The following is a 22472-nucleotide window of genomic DNA, read 5'->3' as shown; positions in this document are numbered from 1 at the left end:
CTGAAAACCAGAAGGTCTTGGATAGATGTTCTACAAATCCTAAGGGAAGATGGATGCCAGCCCAGACTACTATACACAGCAAAGCTTTCAATCACTATAGAAGGACAAAACAAGATATTCCATAACAAAACCAGATTTAAACAATACATATCCACAAATCCAGCCCTACAGAAAGTACTGGAAGGAAAACCCCAACCCAAGGAAAATAACTACACTCACAAAAACATAGCCAATAGATAATCCCACTTTACCGAACACCAAAAGAGAAAAGGGGTGGAGGAATCCACATACAATACCAACAACAACAACAAGTCCAAAACAAACAAGAATTAACAATCAAAGATCATTAATATTCCTCAATGTCAATGGTCTTAACTTGCCTATAAAAACACATAGGCTAACAGAACGGATACAAAGACAGAATTCATCCTTCTGCTGCATTATCTCAGAGTAAAGGGTTCGGAAAAGATTTTCCAATCAAATGGACTCAAGAAACAAGCTGGTGTAGCAATCCTAGTATCTAACAAATTAGACTTTAAACTAAAATCAATCAAAAGAGATGAAGAAGGTCATTTCATATTCATCACAGGAAAAGTCCATCAAGATGAAGTCTCAATTCTGAACATCTATGACCCAAATATGAAGGCAACCACATTTGTAAAAGAAACATTACTAAAGCTCAAATCACACATAAAACCTCCCACACTTATAGTGGGGGACTTCAACACCCCACTCTCACCACTAGACAGGAACACCAGACAGAAACTTAACAAAGAAACAAAGGAACTAACAGAAGTTATGACCCAATTGGGATTAACAGACATCTGTAGAACATTCCATCCAAACACAAAAGAATATACCTTCTCAGCGCCACACAGAACCTTCTCTAAAATCGACCACACACTCGGCAACTTAGCAAACCTCAACAGATACAAAAAATTGGAATAACCCCCTGTATCCTATCGGATCACCATGGTTTAAAGTTAGAAATCAACAACACCACAAATCGCAGGAACCCTACAAACTCATGGAAATTGAACAATGTGCAATTGCAACATTCCTGGGTCAAGGAAGAAATAAAAAAAAAAGAAATTAAAGACTTCGTAGAACTCAATGAGAATGAAGACACAACATACCCTAACTTATGTGACACTTTGAAAGCAGTGCTAAGAGGAAAGTTCATGTGGGCAATTAATGAAACTGGAAAATAGTCACACTAGAGAATTAACAGCACAACTGAAAGCTCTAGAACAAAAAGAAGCAAACTCACTCTGGAGGAGTAGATGCCAGGAAATAATCAAATTGAGGGCTGAAATCAATAAAGTAGAAACAAAGAAAATAATACAAAGAATCAATTAAACAAAGAGTTGGTTCTTTGAGAAAATCAACAAGACAGACAAACCTTTATCCAAACTAACCAAAAGGCAGAGAGAGAGCATATTAATTAGAAAAATCAGAAATGAAAAGGGGGACATAACAGTGGACACCTGAGGGAATCCAGAGAATCATCAGGTCATACTTTGAAAACCTGTACTACACAAAATTCAAAAATTTAAAGGAAATAGACAATTTTCTGGATAGATATCACTTACCAAAATTAAATCAAGAACAGATAAGCAATTTAAATAGATCTATAACCCTTAATGAAATAGAAGCAGTCATCAAAAGTCTCCCAACCAAAAAAAGTCCAGGGCCATATGGTGTCAGTGCAGAATTCTACCAGAAATTCAGAGAAGAGTTAATACTCCTCAAACTGTTCCGCACAATAGAAGCAGAAGGGACCTTGCCAAACTCACTTTATGAGGCTAAAATTACCTTGGTACCCAAGCCACTCAAAGACACAACTAAAAAAGAGAACTACAGACCAATATCCCTCATGAACATTGATGCAAAAATACTCAATAAAATACTGGTGAATCAAATCAAAGAACACATCAGAAAAATCATCCACCATGATCAAGTAGGCTTCACCCCAGGGATGCAGAGATGGTTCAACATACAAAATCCATCAGTGTAAATCACCATATAAACAAACTTAAAAAGAAAAAACACATGATCATCTCACTAGATACTGAAAAAGCCTTTGACAAAATCCAACACCCCTTCATGATAAAGGTCTTGGGGAGATCAGGGATAATAAGATCATACCTAAACATAATAAAAACAATATACAGCAGACCAACAGCCAACATCAAACTAAATGGAGAGAAACTCAACTCGATTTCTCTAAAATCAGGAACAAGACAAGGCTGTCCACTCTCTCCATATTTCTTCAATATTGTCCTTGAAGTTCTAGCTAGAGCAATAAGATAACAAAAGGAGATCAAGGGGATACGATTGGAAAGGAAGAAACCAAACTTCTGCTGTTTGCAGATGATATGATAGTTTACATAAGTGACTAAAAAAAAAAACTCTACTAGGGAACTCCTACAGCTAATAAACACCTTCAGCAAAGTGGCAGGATACAAGATTAACTAAAAAAAAAAAATCAGTAGCCCTACTATATATAGACGATTAATGGGCTGAGAAAGAAATCAGAGAAACATCACCCTTTACAATAGCCACAAACTACATTAAATACCGTGGGGTAATGCTAACCAAATAAGTGAAAGACCTATATAACAAGAACTTTGAGTCTTCAAATAAAGAAATTACAGAAGATACCAGAAAATGGAAAGATCTCCCATGCTCTTGGATAGTTAAACAAAGTAAAAATGGCAATCTTGCCAAAAGCAATCTACAGATTCAATGCAATCACCCATCAAAATCCCAACACAATTCTTCACAGACCTTGAAAGAACAATACTCAACTTTAAATGGAAATACAAAAAACCCAGAATAGCTGAAACAACACTGTGCAATAAAGGAACTTCCAGAGGCATCACCATCCCTGACTTCAAGCTCTATTACAGAGTTAGAGTCCTGAAAACAGCTTGGTATTGGCACAAAAATGGTGATATTAACCCACACACGCACAAACACCTGATTTTTTTTTTTTTTTTTTGGTTTTTCAAGACAGGGTTTCTCTGTGTAGCTTTGGAGCCTATCCTGGCACTTGCTCTGCAGACCAGGCTGGCCTCGAACTCACAGAGATCCGCCTGCCTCTGCCTCCCGAGTTCTGGGATTAAAGGCATGCACCACCAATGCCGGGCCAAACACCTGATTTTTGACAAAGAAGCTAAAGTTATACAATGGAAAAAAGAAAGCATCTTCAACAAATGGTGGTGGCATAACTGGATGTAGAAGACTGCAGATAGATCCATATCTATTGTCATGCACAAAACTTAAGTCCAAATGGATCAAAGACCTCAACATAAATCCAGCCACCCTGAACCTGTTGGAAGAGAAAGTAGGAAATACCCTTGAACAAATCGGTACAGGAGACAGCTTCCTGAACATAACACCAGTAGCACAGACACTGAGATTGACAATTAATAAATGGGACCTCCTGAAACTGAGAAGCTTCTGTAAGGCAAAGGTACATTTGAGTTCTCTTGGGACAGAGTGTAGTGAAGGGAAACAGATGCCCAACAGGTAGTCGGGGCAACAAAAATGAAATATGGGGCAGACCGAAGCACATAGGAAGAGCTGACAACAGAAGGAGGGCAAGGACTACAATCTGCACAGCGTGGTCAAGATGGATCTCACTGTCGAGCAAAGTTTGAACAGACTGATAGAGGAGGTGGGGCCCAGTTACCCACACATGTGGGAAGTCAGGCATGACAGTACCTATCACTCGGGAGGTGAACAGAGGAAGACGGGCAGTATAAGGCCAATTTGAGCTACAGAGCAAGTTCAAGGCTAGTCTTGGCTACAAGAGACCCTGACTCAAAACAAAATAGGTTTCAGGTGTGTTTCTTCTTCTTCTTTTTCTAATCTGTAAACCAGAGCAAAGGAAGAGATGAGATTAAAGACATAAAAGAGTAGCCTGACAACTATTATGAACACCAGCAGCTGCATTCTCTGAAAAAAAAAAATCACATCACTGATTGGCCACAGAGAACCAAGTCAGAGCAAGGAAACTGGTGGAAGCCCATACACTTAGTGGCTCCAGTTGAAGCCCAGGGCTTTGAAGACCATGGTGGTTCCATGCAACACAGTTTGAAAATTGACACATCTACAAGGCCACATGGACTTTCCTAATGTGTAGGTACCACTTTGTGGGATCAGACATCTCTGTAACCTCTGCCTGTGCATACAACTTACTAAAAGCTGGGTTGGGAGATGACTCAAGGGATCATGCGCCTGCACACCTAAATCTGAAGACCTGAGTTCAGATCACCTAAATCTACATCAAACCAGACACAGAAGGGAGCATCTGTCCGGGCAGCACAAGATGGGAGACAGGAGGATTCCCTAGAAGTTTGTGGGCGAGCTAGCTGGCATCTAAAACCTGCATAGGATTCATTGTCTCAAAGTGGTAAGCAACACTGAAGCTGCCTTCTGAGCTTCACATGTGTGTGGTGAACATATATGAACACATACATGTTCTAAAATTTTATTGAAAGTCATAGGTATGCACAAAGTCAAGTTGTAGTGTTTTATACTTTAATATGAAATTAAGCAACACAAATTGTAGGTGTGTTTTCTGATGTTTAATAATGTAGTAAATAAGTCTACCCCACAAATTAGGCAGCAAGGTAACAACAGAAGAAAGGAAGGAAGGAAGGAAGGAAGGAAGGAAGGAAGGAAGGAAGAAGAAACTTCATTTTGTTCAATTATTTCTTCTCATAATAATATAATATACTACTAACAATAAAAATAATAAGATGAAAGACTGGTTTGTGTGAGATCACATAGAATGAAGTATTAAATTACCACCGTAATACCAATGTCTCAGTCCTAGGCTAATGCTCATTTCACTACGGTTTGGAGAGTGTATTCATAGAAATCCTATTAAGTCCTGAATCAGCCGGGCGATGGTGGTGCACGCCTTTAATTCCAGCATTGGTGAAGCAGAGGCAGGCGGATCTCTGTGAGTTCGAGTCCAGCCTGGTCTACAAGAGCTAGTGCCAGGACAGGCTCAAAAGGACACCGAAAAACCCTGTCTTGAAAAAAACAAAAACAAAACAACACCAAAAAACCCGCAAACAAACAAGTCCTAAATCAATATTCAGAATGTGCTGGCATTGCCTCCTGCGCATGCGCTTTCCCCCTCACCTCGCTTCATGGCTCTGGGACTGCTGGGCCCACTGCGGTTGCGCGTATCTGACTCCGATGTCCTGGAACTGCACCTGGAACTGTCCTCTTCCTCTGAGCCAGAGGAATCATCCAGGAAAGGACTGCTACTTATTTGTGTCGCCTTCTAAAGAAAAGCAGTACAGCCCCCCTGTATCCATCTCTGAAGTCACTATCCTCTTTAGACATATATTGCTTTATAGAAATCGGGCATAGGTCTATTTTTAAAAGAAAGATATTTCGATATCACAAAAGTCTGTCTTCGAAAACCTTAGATTCTAATTAGGTAGGAATCTGTCCATTATAAAAGATTCTTGAAAACATAAGACTGTCAAAATGCGACAGCCCTTGTTTTAATTAGGTTCTTCTGGCAAAGGGGACCCTGGCAGGAACACAAAGACCTTTCTAAATTAGGAGTTTCCACTGCATCATTAATAATATGCCATCAGTCCGGGGTGGGGGAGAGGAGGAACCACATCACAACCATCTTCTCCAGGCCTTTCCATATCTTCATTTTTATGATATATTCATGTGAACTTTTAAAGTTCTACAAAGCGGGGAAGCTATGTAAAATGTTCCTAGAGGAACGTGGAGCTTGAAGGGAGTTCCCCTGCACATCCTGCAGAGAGACCTGAATGTCTAACAGCAAGAGATGGATTCATTACCCCCTTTAACGTTGTGTACACTGGGATCGTCATATTCTTGTATAACAGGGATGTGTAAAGACCTGATGCAGAGTAGGAAAGTATGGTTGCAGAATCTGAAACAAAAAAAACAGCGTAAGAGAAAAACATTCCACCTAATGCAATGGTCTATCTCTTATCAACATATTAAAAAGAAATCAGATTAACAGGCTAATGGTATTCTTTGAGTTATGACATTTCTAGATTTACATCTGCAGGCTCTGATTTTTAGATTCTTACTATGGAACCCAGGCTAGCATCAAACTAGCGGCGATCTTCCTGTCTCAGCCTTCTGATTGCTGGGATTATAGGCCCCATACACAGCTACAGATACTGTTTCGAACGGGCCATTACTTCTCATGAGTGCCAGCTCCTCGACTAGACTGTATGCTCTGACAGCAAGATCCATGCTTTTATGTCTGTAGCCTCTCCACTCATGCTTAGCTGTGTAGAACTAAGCATCAAATGACCACTGACTGATCAGAAAGTCCCTTTGAAGATGTCCTCTGGGGGTTGGAACCCTGCCTCTGACTTGGTGTTAAGACACTGTCATTCTTAAGCCCTGTCAGGAGACTGCGGTGATGATGGGTTACAATGTATTCTCCTGAACTAGGACAGAACATCAAGGTTACCACTCTAGATGAGCTAGTTGGAAGACAAGTGGGAGGCAAGAAGAACCACCTTCGGAAGTCTGTCTTATTCTAGACACTTCTGTGCGAATTATTTTGGTTTGTTTTTATATTTTTGAGACACAGTCTCATGTAACCCAAGCTAGCCTTGAACCCACTATGTAGCTGAGGCTAGTCTTTAGCTCTGGATCCCTTCCTGCCTTTACCTACCAAGTCTTGGTCTTATTTTTTTCTAGTGGGAATGATTGCTTCTATTAGAACTTTTTGAAGGAAAGAGGGAAAAAGATATAGAAACCAGTAGTTTTATAATTTCTGTAACTTTAAACAGATAAAATGCCCACATCTCTCTGCTTTGCCTTCTTGGGATAAAAACAGAACAGAGCACACTCTACACCAGGGTTGACTGTACTTGTGCCTTTCTCCTGGATAAATGAACATCATTTTTAAAACAAATCAGCAACCGTTTCCTGAACACTTACAAAACTCCACTATTCCGGTAACATTAGACTTTTAGGTAGATTTTGCCTAGTGTAGCAGCAGTACGAAATTATATAGCTTTAAAAACCCTTTTATTAGTTTTTTTTTTTAAGTTGTAAACAGTCAAATTCACCAGCTTAACCTCTTTAAGTGTATTATTGGCTAGGGTGGGGTTTTACCCACATTGTCATAAAACAGACCTCTAGAACTTTTTCATCTGACATTTTAAATCCAATGTCATCTCCCCTTCCCCGATTTCCCAGCCCCTGGTAGTCTGCTTCTGTAATTCTGATGGCTTTGATGACCTCATCAACCCACAACTGTATGCTCCTGCCTCTCACTGGCTGCCTCCCACACCTGCTCCAGACTATGCTGCTCATGGCCTCAACCTCAAGGCTCACTGGCTTCACAGCATGCAAAGCACTTACTTTCATTAGCATTCTCCATATTGAAGACCTCAGACATTCGAATGCCTGATTTGGCTACAGCGTATATTCTGCTTTCCTAATATAAAAGAGAGATTGAACCAGGTGCTTACAGCCAAGAAATGATTACACGGAACATAATACTTTTCATTAGTTCTTCAGATTGTTATCTGAAGAAGTGGAGTATAGTGTTATCAAAAAGCTTATCAGTGCCAATAAAACACACTATGGTGAGTAACATGTGCAGATTTCCCTCCCCCATTCATTAGTTATTCCATTATTTCCTTTTGTTCCCAAATGTGGGCTTGGTATCTTGACCTCTCTAGAAGATATAAGAATGATCAGCTGGACGTTGGTGGCTCATGCCTTTAATCCCAGCACTCGGGAGGCAGAGGCAGGCAGATCTCTGTGAGTTCAACGCCAACCTGGTCTACAGAGCGAGTTCCAGGATAGGCTCCAAAGCTACACAGAGAAACCCCGTCTCAAAAAACCAAAAAAAAAAAAAAAAAAAAGATGGTGAGACAATCTTATTCACAGTCACTGACCATAGATAAACCCTACCTTTGATATGCTAACATTTTACGCATGTTATAGTTTTTTTTAAGGGGGGAAACATGGCATAGCTGTAACACGAAGCCAAGAATTGTTTATAGTCATTGATTACACACAGATATCTTCTTTAATATCCTACCACAGTTAGAAAAACGAAAAGGAAAAAAACTCGCATTGGGAATCATAGTAGAGATTTGAATGTTACTGCCTTCTCACTTCAGTGTACATTTCGGTAATGTAAAATAGACTTTGGGTCAAATAAGAAATGGATTTGAGAGTTACACTGGCATTGTTCCAAGAGTAGCTTATTAGTTCCTCTTCTCCAAGAAAGATCGATGAAGTGGGTACTGCAAGATTAGCATCACTGCCTAATGAGAAAAAGGACCCCAGTGGTTCCCAGGGCACAGATCACCGCGCCTTTCATAAAAGGTCTACACTTGAACACGGTGACCTGGACCAGAACACAGTAGGCAACTGACACCATGTTCATCTTCCAGGATGGCAGTTGCCACAGTAACTGGCAAGAGATCGCTGATGATGGGGAGGCGTTAGATTGATGAGTGCCAGTGGGATTGACACACAGAGATTAATAGCAGAGATCAATTAGAAAGTCTGTAAAGCTAAGGCAGTATGAGCAGGAGCTTGGTGGTAGTCAGAGTTCACGTGGAGCATGAGACAGCAGGAAGCAGGAAGGAGTGTGGAAAGAGTTGCCATAGATAAGAGGACAAGCCCAGCCAAGGCAGGCCACTTATTTATAAAGGGCAGGCCATCAGAGGTATTGCTGGATCACAGGTTGTCCCACCTGAGTGACTATCACATTCCCAATGATGCTCTAATTCAACCAGGATAGGCCTGCTTTAAATTAGCCTCTTACTGACTGAGGTAGCTAGAACATCTCCTGGAAACCTGAGGAAACCTGAAAATGCCCATGAACCTTCGCCCATGGTCAGTCCACTAGAACAGTTGAAAAGCAATACTACTTTTCCAGGACCAAAGGGCTTCAAGAGAGAAAGAGAAGGAAATGGTAAAATTGCCAAATAAAATGAACTTGGAAGCTTAGCATTGGTCTTTGAAAATCTCAAGGTAACAAAAGAAGCCAAATTTCAACTTACTCCTGCCTAAGGGCAACAAGACTAGAATTCCAGAGACTCGCATGCCATCCGCTTCTACTTTTTTTGTGCCATGCAGAATTTAGCAATAAGCAAGAGGCAGTTTCAAGTGGATCCCGAAAGGAAAAAATGTTCTCTTGAAGGTAAATAAAAAGCAGACACATCTCAAAGTCTGAATTTATATTCGGGAAGCCATGGCTGTCTTATTTTGCTTACAATTACAGCGGCCACTAAATAAAATAACCACAATAAAAGGAACATGACTCCCAAATCCAAAATACCCGGTAACCCAGATGTTTCTTTTTGAAGCCCGAGGTTAAGTTGTGCCAATATGGGAAAGGAAATTTAAGTCTATAAAACAGGCCGATTCACTTAATTTTAAATATAGAGTATTGGGGCTGGTGAGATGGCTCAGTGGAGAAAGACACTTGTAGCTAAGTGTGACAAACTGAGTTTGATCCCAGGAGTCTGCATGGTGGATGAGAGACTCCCTGCAGACTGCCCCTGACCTTCACTTGTATACTATGGCATGCTCACCCCTCCCATGAATAAGTAAATGTTAAAGTTTAAAGATAGAATACTTTTTTAAAGATCATGCAATGTAGATATTCCTAGGAAATATCACATAGTTGACAGGTTGGTTTTGTAGTCACAGTAAATGTTTCCACAGAAAATCCAGTCTCCTCTAGGTCAGTAGGAGGACGCTATAGCTGAAGTAGTGGTTTCATAAGTTCATGAACAGTAAAGCAAAACCCCTTAAGTAATCCTCAAACCTCAGAACAATGACCAAGGAGAGTTAAGAGCTGCTTCACAATCCACTCCAAAGTATCAGTTAGAAGGAGCCCTTCTCCTCATCCCCATCACGTCTCCTCCGTGTGGGGCCTCCAGTCACTGAATACTACCACTCTCCCTCACCCCTTGGTATGCATAGCCCAGCACCGTTCCTCTCTGCCTTGAGAAGGAACTCCCACAAGCATCAAGCATCTTCCTATGGTAAGAGTTAAAGGGGCCCTGGTCTCGCTTCCCCCAGGAGGAAGTCGGTGTGATCTAGCTCCAGCTTGGGCCGGCATGAACAAATCTAATTCCAAAGTCTAATATTCATTTGCCCTCCGATTGCCCTGTCTAGAAATAAAGTCACAGCTTTGAATTTCCCACCTGTCTTGTTCTCAATCTTTTTTTGTTTTTTTCAGAACGTGGTTGGGGAGGAGTAGGGGACATTATATTCTGATAACTGGAACTTGTCAGAACAATGCCATATTTGAAAAGGAACAGGGGTAGGGGATGGGAAACCTGAAAGTGAACGCTGAGAAGCCGCCCCGAGTTATGTGCTGCAGACAGGAATGTAATTACCCAAGAGGGAAAGCGATGCAAAGGAGGTGTGGGAGGTTTGCTGCAGGAGGCCTTCTTTGTGGGCTCGCTGGTTTCCTGGTCATCTGCATTCGGAGAATCCAGGGAGTCATAGGAAAATAACCTGTCATCACAGCCTGTGTCCATGCTCTCCACCACTTCCAAGCCATCACCATCAACTACATCAAGATCTGTTTCCTGAGGTCTCAGCGGCCGGATCATGCTTATGGCATTCCTGTTCATGCCAAACATCCGGTCCGAACATAACTGTGGCTGGCTCAGGTGCCTTTTGGTGAGCGCCACACTTATACTGAAAACATTGGGGATCCTTAGCTTTGGGGGTGGCAGGTATACTGGAGGCACCAACTGCGTTCCTTTCCTGGGGAGTGAGTTAGGATGTTTGGGAGTTAAAGCTGGGGTCAAAATAGGGCTTGGGGTGTTGGCCTCACTTGATGAGGATGAATAATCCAAGCGCTGGGACTGGAATTTCTTATTTAGCTCATCCGAGGAACTGTCTTGCTCCTTTATGCCCGCCTGAGAATTCCCCTTTGCAAGGCTGTTCTGAGCTTTCCACGGGGCCTTCTGCTGCCAAGAATACAGTTTCTTGGGCTCCGGCCGGCTAACGCCAAAAGCCTCTTCTTCGAATATAGAACTGCTGTCATCAGATGCAGTGAGATACGCTTCGCTACCCATCCTGTCACACTGTACGCCTTCCTCGGACGTGTGGCTAGAAAGGATGGATGTACACCTGGACTTGGACCGGCCCTTGCTTTGGTCTTCCTCGTCAGAACTCCAGTCACTCGCCGGAGCCCCGGAATTCTGGGACGTCCCACCATCCGTCGCAAAGCTCGCTCTCGTTTTCCGGTTCGGTTCTGAGCTGCAAGGGGTCTCGTGCAACTTCCTCTGGCTTCTGTTTTCTTGGACTTGGTTATCAGCAGGCTTCTCTGCAATTTCCATCTCTGGAGGAAGATACATCACATTGGCAGGTTGCCTTTAATAATGAAACCTTTATGTAACTACGCTGCATGTACGCATTACCCTGCCTGACTACACTGTAGAGACTGTCGATTTCATGTGAATTTATCAACTTACACTGTTCTTTGTTAGTTTTATGCCTTTTTAGACAAGTTTGTAAACTGAGGGATTTATAAAAACATGGAATCCTTATACTTCAATTTAATTGTATCAAAAATAAATTGAGTTTTAGAAACAAATATGTTGGGAAATGAACATTGACAACAATCTAAAGAGAGAAAGCAGAGTGTGAAGTGGGGGTCTGATAGGCAACGAAAGAAGCTGCCAAAAATACAAACGCCATTAATTCCATTTTAGAAGCAGAGAAAATGACAGCCCTTCTCCCACTAATCTTAAAAATCATCATAACAGCCGGGCATTGGCGGCACACGCCTTTAATCCCAGCACTTGGGAGGCAGAGGCAGGCAGATCTCTATGAGTTCAGGCCAGCCTGGTCTCCAGAACGAGTGCCAGGACTGCCTCCAAAGTTACACAGAGAAACCCTGTCTCGAAAAAAAAAAAAAAAAGCAAAAAAAAAAAGCAAAAAACAATCATCATAACATAAGTCTAAACATAAACACAAAGCCCTAATTTAAGAAACAAATTTTGTGCGGGATGGTGGTGGCATACTCCTTTAATCCCAGCACTGAGGTGGCAGAGGTCAGCCTGGATTATAAAGTGAGTTATTTCCAAGACAGCCAGGTCTATAAAGGACACCCATGGTTACACAGAGAAACCCTGACCCGAAATACCAAAAAAATAAAATAAAATAAAATAATAAAATAAATAAAGACAAACTTTGTGCCCACAATTTAATACATAAAATGTGCAACTTCACAGAAAAACTTTCTTCTACTCTTGGTTTAACTGCAACTACAATGTGTATTTTAATAATAAGAATAGCACACGCCTTTAATTCCAGCACTTGGGAGGCAGAGGCAGGTGCCTCTGTGAGTTCAAGGCCAGCCTGGTCTAGAGAGCTAGTTCCAGGACAGCTAGGACTCTTACACAGATAAACCCTGCCTGGGGGGGGGGGAGATGGGGGGAGAGAATAACATCTTTAAATGCCTTTAGATATGGGTTCCATTTGTTAACACTATGAGAAAAGGAATGCACGAATAGCTTCATAAATAATGGCCTAAAAGGAACTTTGAAAACATAATTATGAACTTCACAACTAAGGAACTAGAGGCTGAACAAAGATGCCCTCAAGTTTTGTAGCAGCTGTTAGTTACATTGGGAAGGAGAGGAAACAGGCTTCTTGGAGAAGTAAACGAAATGGGTAACAGCAAGACATAGGTAACTGGAAAAGCATGATGTAGTGTTCAGAATGCCAAAACCAAGCCCAGTGGCAACTTTCATGGCTAGCATTTTTCTCAAGCACTGGAAGGAAACCAGATCCAGTGTTACTAAGTTACAAACTCAACCTTCCCTCCAACTGTTGGGAAAGTCAACAAAAAAGATTGCCTTTGGGGTGTTATAGTCAGGCTGCATGCAACACCAGGCAAAATTCAGAGGGAAGCTGTGAAGAGAAGAGCCGGAAATCTTCATGCAGGACCAGGGTCAGATTATCTAGGTGATATTTTCTTCTCTGAGGTAACAAAGAAAGTAGTTATCAAAGTACCCCCCCACCAAGTGTTCATTTCTTTATGTATCTGGTAGGCCAGTATTGATTTCATGTTTAATATTAAATTAAAATATTTTAAATATTATTTAAAATATATTATTTTAAAAATATTATCAAGAAGCTACAAACACAGATGCAAAATTCTCACCTGAAACCGGGTTAAAATGCATACATGCATGCATGTATGGATCCCCAAACCTTGTAGTTAGAATTATAACCTTTTATATTTTAAATACCTTTCCACCTGACGCAGGAGAAAACACTAAGATGGGGGAAGTCAGTTGATCCTCTGTGCCCCTGGCAAAAACCTACATTAAGACACAATATAACTGAATACAAAGTTCAGTGTCGTATGGCTCTTGTTAACTATTCCCTTGAAGAACTGAGGTGTTTGGGAGAACCATGCTTAATTCTGGTTACTCTTTGTGAGTGATGTTGTGGCTTTTTTAAAAAAAGGCTCGGGTAGATTGCCAGAGTTCGAAAGTACCTTCTATGCATTTTTCTTCAGTGAACTCGGGTTCTTTACATGCCATCTTGCTAATTTCCTCGGATCTGACGACATGAGAAGGACTCTTTGCTCGGGACAGGAAGCATCCAAACGTCAAACTGCTCAGGTTCTGCCCTTCTGAGAGCTTCGGCGTGGAGACGCAGGATACCTTCTTCCCCTGGAGTTCTGCAAGGTTGAGAAGCAAAATGGAGTGGAACTTTTAGGGCTGTTTGTTAGACGTGGAATAAAAGGGTAGAAGGGCTTGAATAAACTACTCAACACCAGAAAAAAGACTGAATTTCATCTTTTACTAATGTATAGTGAATGGAAACCCCAACATAGAGCATAGGAGCCTAAATCCAGCCCCCCCCCCCCCCCGCCGTGTGTGTGTGTGTGTGTGTGTGTGTGTGTGTGTGTGTGTGTGTCTGTGTGTGTCTGTGTGTGTCTGTGTGTGTGCGCATGTGCACTCACGCGAGTGCGAACAAGTGTACATGCATGCATGCATTAATGCCGGGCTGGGGGTTCAGTGGGTAAAAGCACTTGCTGCCAGTCCTGGTGACCTGACTTCAGTCATAGGATCACTAATCATGGGTTTAATCTAGTGGTTCTCAATCTTCCTAATGCTGGGACCCATTAATACAGTTCCTCATGTGGTGACCCCCAAACATAAGATTATTTCCACTGCTACTTCATAATTGCAATTTTGCCACTGTTACAAATCGTCATGTAAATATCTGATGCGTAATCACAAAGGGGGTCACGACCCACAGGTTGAGAACCATTAGTTTAACCCGTCATTAGGACTCTTTACATTGTTGCTTGTCACATCAGAGGCATGGAGGCTCCAGGAAGAAAAGTTCCTGAGGAAGTTAATTTCAGAGCACTGGGAAAGCAACAGAAAGGCGAAGTGTGCTATGCTAAGAAACAACTGATAATCGGAAAAAGTATTTCTAGCGTATTTCTTCAGGGGTTATCTTTAAAGTATTTCAGTTGATCATCTATCACAGAACTGAGACACAATAATATAGTAATGATTGTGTACATTACGTCCTAAATTCCATGGACCCTGCAGCTGTGGATTTAACCAATGTGAATCAAAAATAATTAGGAAAAAAAAATCTGTCTCTACTGAATATGGACAGATGCTTTACTATGATTCTCTAAAAATACAATCTAAGAAATATCTAGATTTTTATTAGACATTGTAGTAATCTAGAATATCATTAGAGTTTGAAATCCATGGGGATCCTAGCATCAGTCTTCTGTGGATACTGATGAAAAACTGCGTGTGTGAGCTCGCACACACATACACACTTGTGTGTGTGACATATACAGATACTTTGTACATATAGACAATATTATAATATGTACATATATATTTTGCAAATACATTAAATCTAGCATACACATGGCATCTACGCTTCAGTCTAAGCCTAGTTTTCAAGGATCAGAACCTCTTAGTATACAAAACCCAAGAGACTGTCAATGAAGACTAGAAATGCAAGCCAGGGATATCATTGAAATTGACAGTCTTTTGCAAATAGAATTGGTTCATCAAACCTATTTCAGAGAAGGTGAGTGTCAGGAAGTCAGGAAACCTCAATTCTCAATATGGACCTTCAGATCAGTTATGGCAGTGCCTGTTTTTTTTTTTTTTATCATTCAGATGGAGGAAATGAAAGCAAGTATTAACATGCTCTAAACAAATTGCCTTGCCAGGTGTAGCAGCACCTGTAATTCTGGCTGATAATGTGTGACATTTGCAACAACCAGAAGGAGGCACCTGAGAACCCACAGAACATATCCCAGTTGTCTTCAAAGAACACCAAATTCAGGGGCATGTTCAGAATGCATGAAGCCTTCAATGCAGGTACAACTAACTATACCACATTGCTGACTTGTTAATCCCACTAAAAGGGTCTATTCTTTCTAAGGCCAAAGTTTAAGTCTTAGAATGCTGAAGTGCAAACCTCTAACACAAATACCCCTACCACTCGGCTTCGTATTACTTTCTCTGTTCGGACAAGATTAACAGAGCTATGTAGTGCTACATTGCTTGGAAGGACCAAAAATGCTGCTGGAGTCAGCACTGGTTTGATGTAATCCCTGAACTGCAAGGCTGACATTAACATGTAGTAGTTTCAGCATATTGGATTCTTTTTTAAAAATTTATTTATTAGTTCTAGTTAGGGAACAAGCTTGTTTCAAATGTGCATATTGGATTCTTTAGATCTTAAATGGATTGTCTTTTAGGAGAGAGAGGCGAAATTACTATGCAGTCATATTTTCTATAGACACTTTGATAAATTGATATATCATTGATCTATCATTATTCATCTTTGTTTGCCTTTGATTCCTCAGTCCAACATCTCCTAGGTACAGGATTTGGGTTGGTAGGAGAAATTCTTTTTCATTGACTGACAATAGCATCTTACACAATATTCTTAATTAGACCATTAAAACACAGGCAAAATGATAATAAACTCCTATATAGCCAAATAAATCCAGCTAAGATATCTTAATGAAAAATCTATGTACCTTGCAACTTTGACTGTATTGCTCTTATCTCTTCAGTTTGGGCTTGGTTGATGAAACGAAGATTCTGATTCTCTACTTCCAGCTAAAAGAATATAAAATCATATTATTTAATCTAGGAATAACATCTTTAAAATGCACTAATAAATTATAAAATTTAGAAAATGACAATTTATAATTACTCTATTTGCAAACTGGTGAACTTATCAGCACTGATTATCAATTTTAATAATTATATCATCAATATTTATTTGTCCAGAGCTAAAAGCTTCTAACCCTATGTACTTCCCACTATAAAACAATTTTAAAACAACTATTTCAGCATTTAGTTTATGTTTCTCAGATACCAAACCTATTAATTGTATGATATATAACATGCAATATTCATAATTATTTAAAATTAACCCATTATAATATGGCTATTTACAGTCATTGCCATGAGTCTATCAATATTTTAATTTTAAAAGTATAATGGATATTAAAATGAAAGCAGTCTATCTCAAAATTACCAAAATATAGGACCATAACCAATTAACTGAAATTTTATGTCTCTCAGGGTTGTGTATGTGTATTCTGGAGGCTTTGATCAAAAGAAGTAAATAATAAAGGAAAAACATAGCGATAAATACCTCATTTAACTTAACTGTTACCCATTCCTTGATCTTAGCCGCCTTTTCTTCTATTATTTTAGCTTCTTGTATTCTCACTTGTTTCTGAAATAACAACAACTTGTTTAGGTCAAATGTAAGCTCCTTGGCTTGGAGACATCGAATAGTAAAATATAGAAGGCAAATCCACATAGGACCTGTTTCCAGGTTAATACATTTACCTCCAAGAAACCAAACAGATTTTTAAAAGCCCAAAAATGCCAGGCAGAGTAGTCCATGCCTGTAATCCTCACCCTTGGAGGCTGAGGGAGGAGGATCATGAGGACTAGGGCCAGCCTGAAACAGTAGCTCTTGTTAATGGGAAAAAACAAACAAACAAAACAACCCCCAAGAAACAACAACAGATAGGGGACGATAGGAAGGAAAGAAAATCTGTTCAGCAGATAAAGAAGTCAAAAGGCCCATGCAGATGTGAAGATAACACCTGACCCCATGGGAGAAAACCTCTGGGCATGTCTGAGGGCTTTTCTAAATTGAGTTAATCAATGGGAAAGTCCCCCTTAAATCTAGATGCCACCATTCCATTGACTGGGGCTTTGGGCTGAATAAAAGGAGAAAGTGATGGACCGTACCCTCAAACTGGGAGATACAGAACGGTTCCTTCCTCAAGTTACTTTCGTGAGGTGTTTTGCTGAAGCAACAGGAAAATGTCTATCTAGTACCACAAGCACTGCTAATTTGAGCAGCGTTCGTCTCTTCCTCTCCGGTACTCACACAATGAAGTGAATCCCCTAAATATATCAACAAAACGAACCATTTCGGGATCAGTAGAATTGGATCAACTAAAGTGTGGGGAAGAAACACAAATCCACTTAGGAACAGGGCTGTTTTCTCCCTCAAACACTAGTTTAAAAAATCCAGAAAAACAGAGAAATTCTAGTTCATAGTTAACAGCCTTAAAACCTGGTCACAAAACTACTGAGAATGTGAATAGCATGTAAATCACAATGGGTGGCAGTTGGGCTGCTAGAAATAGGAAAAAAAAAAAAAAAAAACACTGGCCTAAAACACTGACCCCATAGAAAAGTGAAAAATTTAATGCATTTAATAAACATAGCAGTCACATTAAAATGACATTAAATGGCTACTTAAGTAGCTATTGGATCCTAATGCAAATTCTTATTTATTTTTTGAGATAAGGTTATTACTCTGTAGCCTTTGAGGCTGGCCTCAAACTCATGACGATCCTCCTGCATCAGCCTCTCTAGTGCTGGGATGATAGGGATGAGCTATTACACCCACCCAGCTCCTAGTGAATTTTTGTCATAAAACTTACATTACTCTATGTGCTCAAATGACGCAGCCAATAACTGTACATTTCTGAGCAGAAGGAAGATTAGTGCCAAACATAAATCTATACAATGTCTGTAAATACTTTTTTCTTTAGATAGCCTCATCATGTTGTCCAGACTGGCCTCAAACTAATCATCCTCCGGGATTCTGGGATTACAGGCATGGACCGCCATACCCAGTTTGGCTGAAATGTTTTATGGACACAAATGCCTATTATAAACTAAACACTTCCAAATGAAAAACATCACATTTAAACTGTAAAGTCTGAGTGTTAAGTAACATTGACACTTCTAAAAAACTACTAAATCTGGGACCAGAGAGATGGCCCATGAGTAAAGGCCCTTCTGCCACACCTCATGTCGTGAGTTCTATCAGCACACGGTGGAAGCAGAGAACCGACTCCTGTAAGGTGCTCTCTGACCTCTACACACACACACACACACACACACACACACACACACACACACACTTGTAATAAAAAGTATTAGATCTTGCCTTGAGGCCTTGAGTCACCCAAGACATGAAGGGAATGGCATTTTTACTTGTACCTGTAACTAACACATGTCACATAGTCCTAAGAGTCAGAGTTCCCTTCCAGGTAAACAGATTGCAGTTAGGCCTTTAATTACATATTAACGAGCACACATACATATGTATTTTTTGTTTTTTCGAGACAGGGTTTCTCTGTGTAGCTTTGGAGCCTATCCTGGCACTCACTCTGGAGACCAGGCTGGCCTTGAACTCACAGAGATCCGCCTGCCTCTGCCTCCCGAGTGCTGGGATTAAAGGCGTGCGCCACCACCGCCCAGCATGAGCACATATTAATACAATTCATGATTCGGTTTCCCTAACCTGCTCTTCAAGCCGAAACTCCAAGTTCTGAATGATGCCATCCTTCTCCTGCATTACGGACTCCAGATCTTGATACTTCTTATAGAGCCGAGTCTCTGACTCACTGGTTTGAATATTAGCTGCTTTTAGTTTCTCCTCCATAACTTGTACCTAAATTCAGAGGACAAAATAGTAACATTAAGCCTTACTTCACATATCATAGTTTTAAAGCTTAGAATCTCGCTTTAACATTAGGTTCTTAAACGGTGTCACAAAGTGAAAACTGTTAAACAGCAAGGTATAATGTATTATGAGGATTTTAAAATCTGAAGGCCATTTTTGACAAGTGGTGTTACCTAAGGGTTGGTACCAGAGATCACTTCAGTGGAAAAACAGACAATAAGTGTAATCATAGACACATACAACTCAACAGTACAGTATACGGTTAGTGAGTGTAACAGACGTGAGGCTGGCAGGTTAGCCATGCTTCATTTTGTTTTGTTTTGATTTTGTTTTTTGTTTGTTTGTTTTTTATTTTTATTTTTCAGAGTCAGGGATTTTCTGTGTAACATCCCTAGTTGTCCTGGCACTCGCTCTGGAGACCAGGCTGGCCTCAAACTCACAGAGATCTGCCTGCCTCTGCCTCCCGAGTGCTGGGACTAAAGGCGTGCATCACTATCACCCATCTCGTTTTTTAATGTCTAAACTAGACAGACCCTGCTTGGATCTTCTGCAAAGTACACAGAGGTATCCAGAATCTCTGAAGGGCATATTGCCGAGTCTGCTCACCCACACAGTCTGTGTGACTACCCAACTCAGAGAGGTTGACTCATCACCACCACTTTCTGATTGGCCCTTTTCTCTTTCTGCAGATCCCAAACCCGATCTCCACACTCTAGAGAGCCAAGCACTGGAAGCCTCATCTGAGACTTCATGGGAAGGTCTAAATAAAAGAGGTGTTTGTGATAGACAGAAAGTAAAGTGTTGAGAATGCTACACAGTGTTCTATAAATAAGTATCACTATAATATTCTTAATAGGTAAGGATGTAATTTTTACCAGAAGCTTGGCAATCATAGGCGTAAAGAAGAAAAATGAACACATCTGAGAAATTGAAGATGACAGTTCAAGCAAAAGCATCAGAAAAATCGTAGTGAGTCCTTAAAGCCAGTTGACATTTAGACATGTTTGACTAAAGGATATTTTTAGCAGGAAGTTCTGAAGGTGTGTTTGGTTTTATTTTTTTAACCATGAATACCAGGTTTCATCTGTGGGTTCACTGTGCAAATGTAACTTGGATCCAGATTCCAAGACAGCTCTAAGAAACACACAAACACACCCAGCTGGAAACTTTTGAAAACAAAAGCAGAGTTTCAAAACAGGAGGAAAATGTATCCTGCTCTTCAGATAATGATTTAAGTAGTCTTGGTTTTAGATTCTTTAACATAGACCAGTGATTTTCCTTGATGAGCTATAAAAAATCATTACAAAGACAAAGAGATTTTCCATGGATACTCAATCTCCAAACATTCTTCCAGTTATAAACAGGATATTCTGTAGCTATAGAAGTAGGAAGAAAGTAGAACCCAATACTTATATGTCAGCTCCCCTCTGAGAATAAATAGAAAGAGAATCTCAAGAAAGACAAGTAGAGAGGTCCAGTCAGTTATGTGCCTGCTGTGCAAGGGTGAATGCTTGAGTTCAGATCCCCAGCACCCACATAAAAGCTGGGCATGGCAGCTCCCAGTGCTTGGAAGAAGGAGAAAGGTAGATCACTGCCCACCAGTCTAGGCAAATCCATGAGCTCTGTTCAGTCTTAATAAAGGACTCTGTTTCAAAACATGAAGAGGACTTCATCAAAGAATCCTCTTCCCGCAGTGATCAATAAAGACTCATAAGTAGAGAGCAGAGAAGAAGTAACTGTAGCGTGTGCGGTGCTGAGTGGGATCTCTATACACACCACTTCCTCCTACCAAGCCCCAGAAGTGGGAGGTGGAATGAGTGTAAGAGCAGAGGTTCAGGAAGACTGCTTTGAAAATAAGTCTTCTGGACATGACTGGGCCCTTGTAGTCATTAACTCCTCCCACAGCAGCCATGGTTGCTGCCACAAGAGCAAGCCAATCAACACTCAAACATGGAGAATGAAGAGCTACACTAGACCCCGCCTTTAGCTGGGTAGTTACTGGCAGCTGATGGCCACCAGGAAAGGGAGAGTCAGTTTTCTTGTGTCCTGTGGCCCATGGTTGGATGCTCATGGTCCAGTGGATGCTGCCCTATATACCCATGTGCACAATCAACTAATTGGACTCAGAGGGGAAGAAGAAGAAGGTGAGGGAGGAAAGATGACAACATGATGGAGTTGGGGGGTGCTGGAATTGTTGAGGGGAGGTTCAGGAGAAGTTGGAGTTGGTAAATTAGCACAGATAGATGTCATCTAACTACATATATTCATCTATGAAATTACCAAAGGGTAAATTTTTAAAGAATTTAAAGGAAGAGAGTAATTGAGGAAGATACCTGACCCTGATCTTTGATTTCTTCATGCACATGAGCATGTGTGTGTATGCACACACACTTGCACACACAGACACACACATACATACATGCACACACATACACACAGGCACACACATACACACATGCATACATGCACACACAGGCACACACATTCGCACAGACACACACACACACACACACACACACACACACACACACACACATGCACAAATGCATCCATACATACACACACATGCACATACACATGTACACACACACACACACACACACACACACACACACACACCATATACATGTACCAGAGAGGGACAGAGAAGAATATGAACAAAATATAAGTAACCTTACAGTTGAGATAAGAAGTATCTCCCATCATGCTCATCATACATTGAAGGCTTAGCTTAGTCTTAGACTTGTAGACCCAGCCATTGCGATGTGGCTGAGCCCTGAGACCCCTGACTTCAGCAATGGATTGACCCACTGATGGCATTATTGATGAAAGGTGGGTGTAGCTGAAGTGGGGGTTATTTGAGAGTATGAATTTGGAGCTCTAGTTCCCTGATGGTATTCTTATATTTCCAGTGTGCGTCTGTTTCTCAGTCTCTGTCTCCCCTATCTACCCCCACTCCCCTTCTCGCTGTTACTGTAAGGTAAGCATCTCTATCTACTCTGTCACCAGCACTCTCATCACTGATGTTTTTACCTCACTGTGGGAGCCAGCCAACCAGAGACTGAAACCACAAACCAAAAACAACCCCCATCTTTATCTTTCTCCTGTAAACAGTTTCTCTCAGGTTTTTGTTTGTTTGTTTTTGTTTTTTTTTTTTTTTTTTTGTTTTTGTCACAGCAATGCAAGGTCTGACTCTCCCAAAGCATCTGACAGCAGAGACAGACATTCACCTCTAGTCTCCTGTTGTGGGGTATTTCCATCACACTCTGACACTCCCAAGACTGACAATAAAATTCACTTTGAATCTGAGGGAGGAGCTAGCTACTAGCTGACCAAAATTAGCCATAGAGGTTTTGGAGGACAGAGGGAGGACATGTGGAGAGATAAGGGAAGTCATAGGGTGGGGCTTACAGAGATTCTTGGCCTTTGGGGTT

At 40.9% G+C, this 22472-nt stretch overlaps 1 protein-coding gene across 2 annotated transcripts in view; it reads right to left on the bottom strand.

The window, feature by feature from the left end:
• Plekhh2 (pleckstrin homology, MyTH4 and FERM domain containing H2) overlaps nucleotides 1-22472 on the bottom strand; it is a 92998-nt gene that overhangs the window by 44105 nt on the left and 26421 nt on the right. The window contains exons 3-10 of one of the 2 annotated variants that reach the window (XM_035445347.1): nucleotides 18877-19026; nucleotides 16693-16776; nucleotides 16067-16148; nucleotides 13529-13714; nucleotides 10404-11359; nucleotides 7396-7471; nucleotides 5844-5938; nucleotides 5161-5305 (exon numbers count right to left, since the gene is read on the bottom strand). In XM_035445347.1, coding sequence (XP_035301238.1) covers nucleotides 5161-5305; nucleotides 5844-5938; nucleotides 7396-7471; nucleotides 10404-11359; nucleotides 13529-13714; nucleotides 16067-16148; nucleotides 16693-16776; nucleotides 18877-19026 — 1774 coding nt within the window. Of the gene's footprint in view, nucleotides 1-5160; nucleotides 5306-5843; nucleotides 5939-6539; nucleotides 6543-7395; nucleotides 7472-10403; nucleotides 11360-13528; nucleotides 13715-16066; nucleotides 16149-16692; nucleotides 16777-18876; nucleotides 19027-22472 lie in introns of both variants that reach the window. The other variant, XM_035445348.1, reaches the window with a different exon arrangement.

Source organism: Cricetulus griseus, chromosome 5 (genome assembly GCF_003668045.3).
Source record: "Cricetulus griseus strain 17A/GY chromosome 5, alternate assembly CriGri-PICRH-1.0, whole genome shotgun sequence".
Lineage (NCBI taxonomy): Eukaryota > Metazoa > Chordata > Mammalia > Rodentia > Cricetidae > Cricetulus > Cricetulus griseus.
This window is presented reverse-complemented; position numbering and strand designations above follow the sequence as displayed.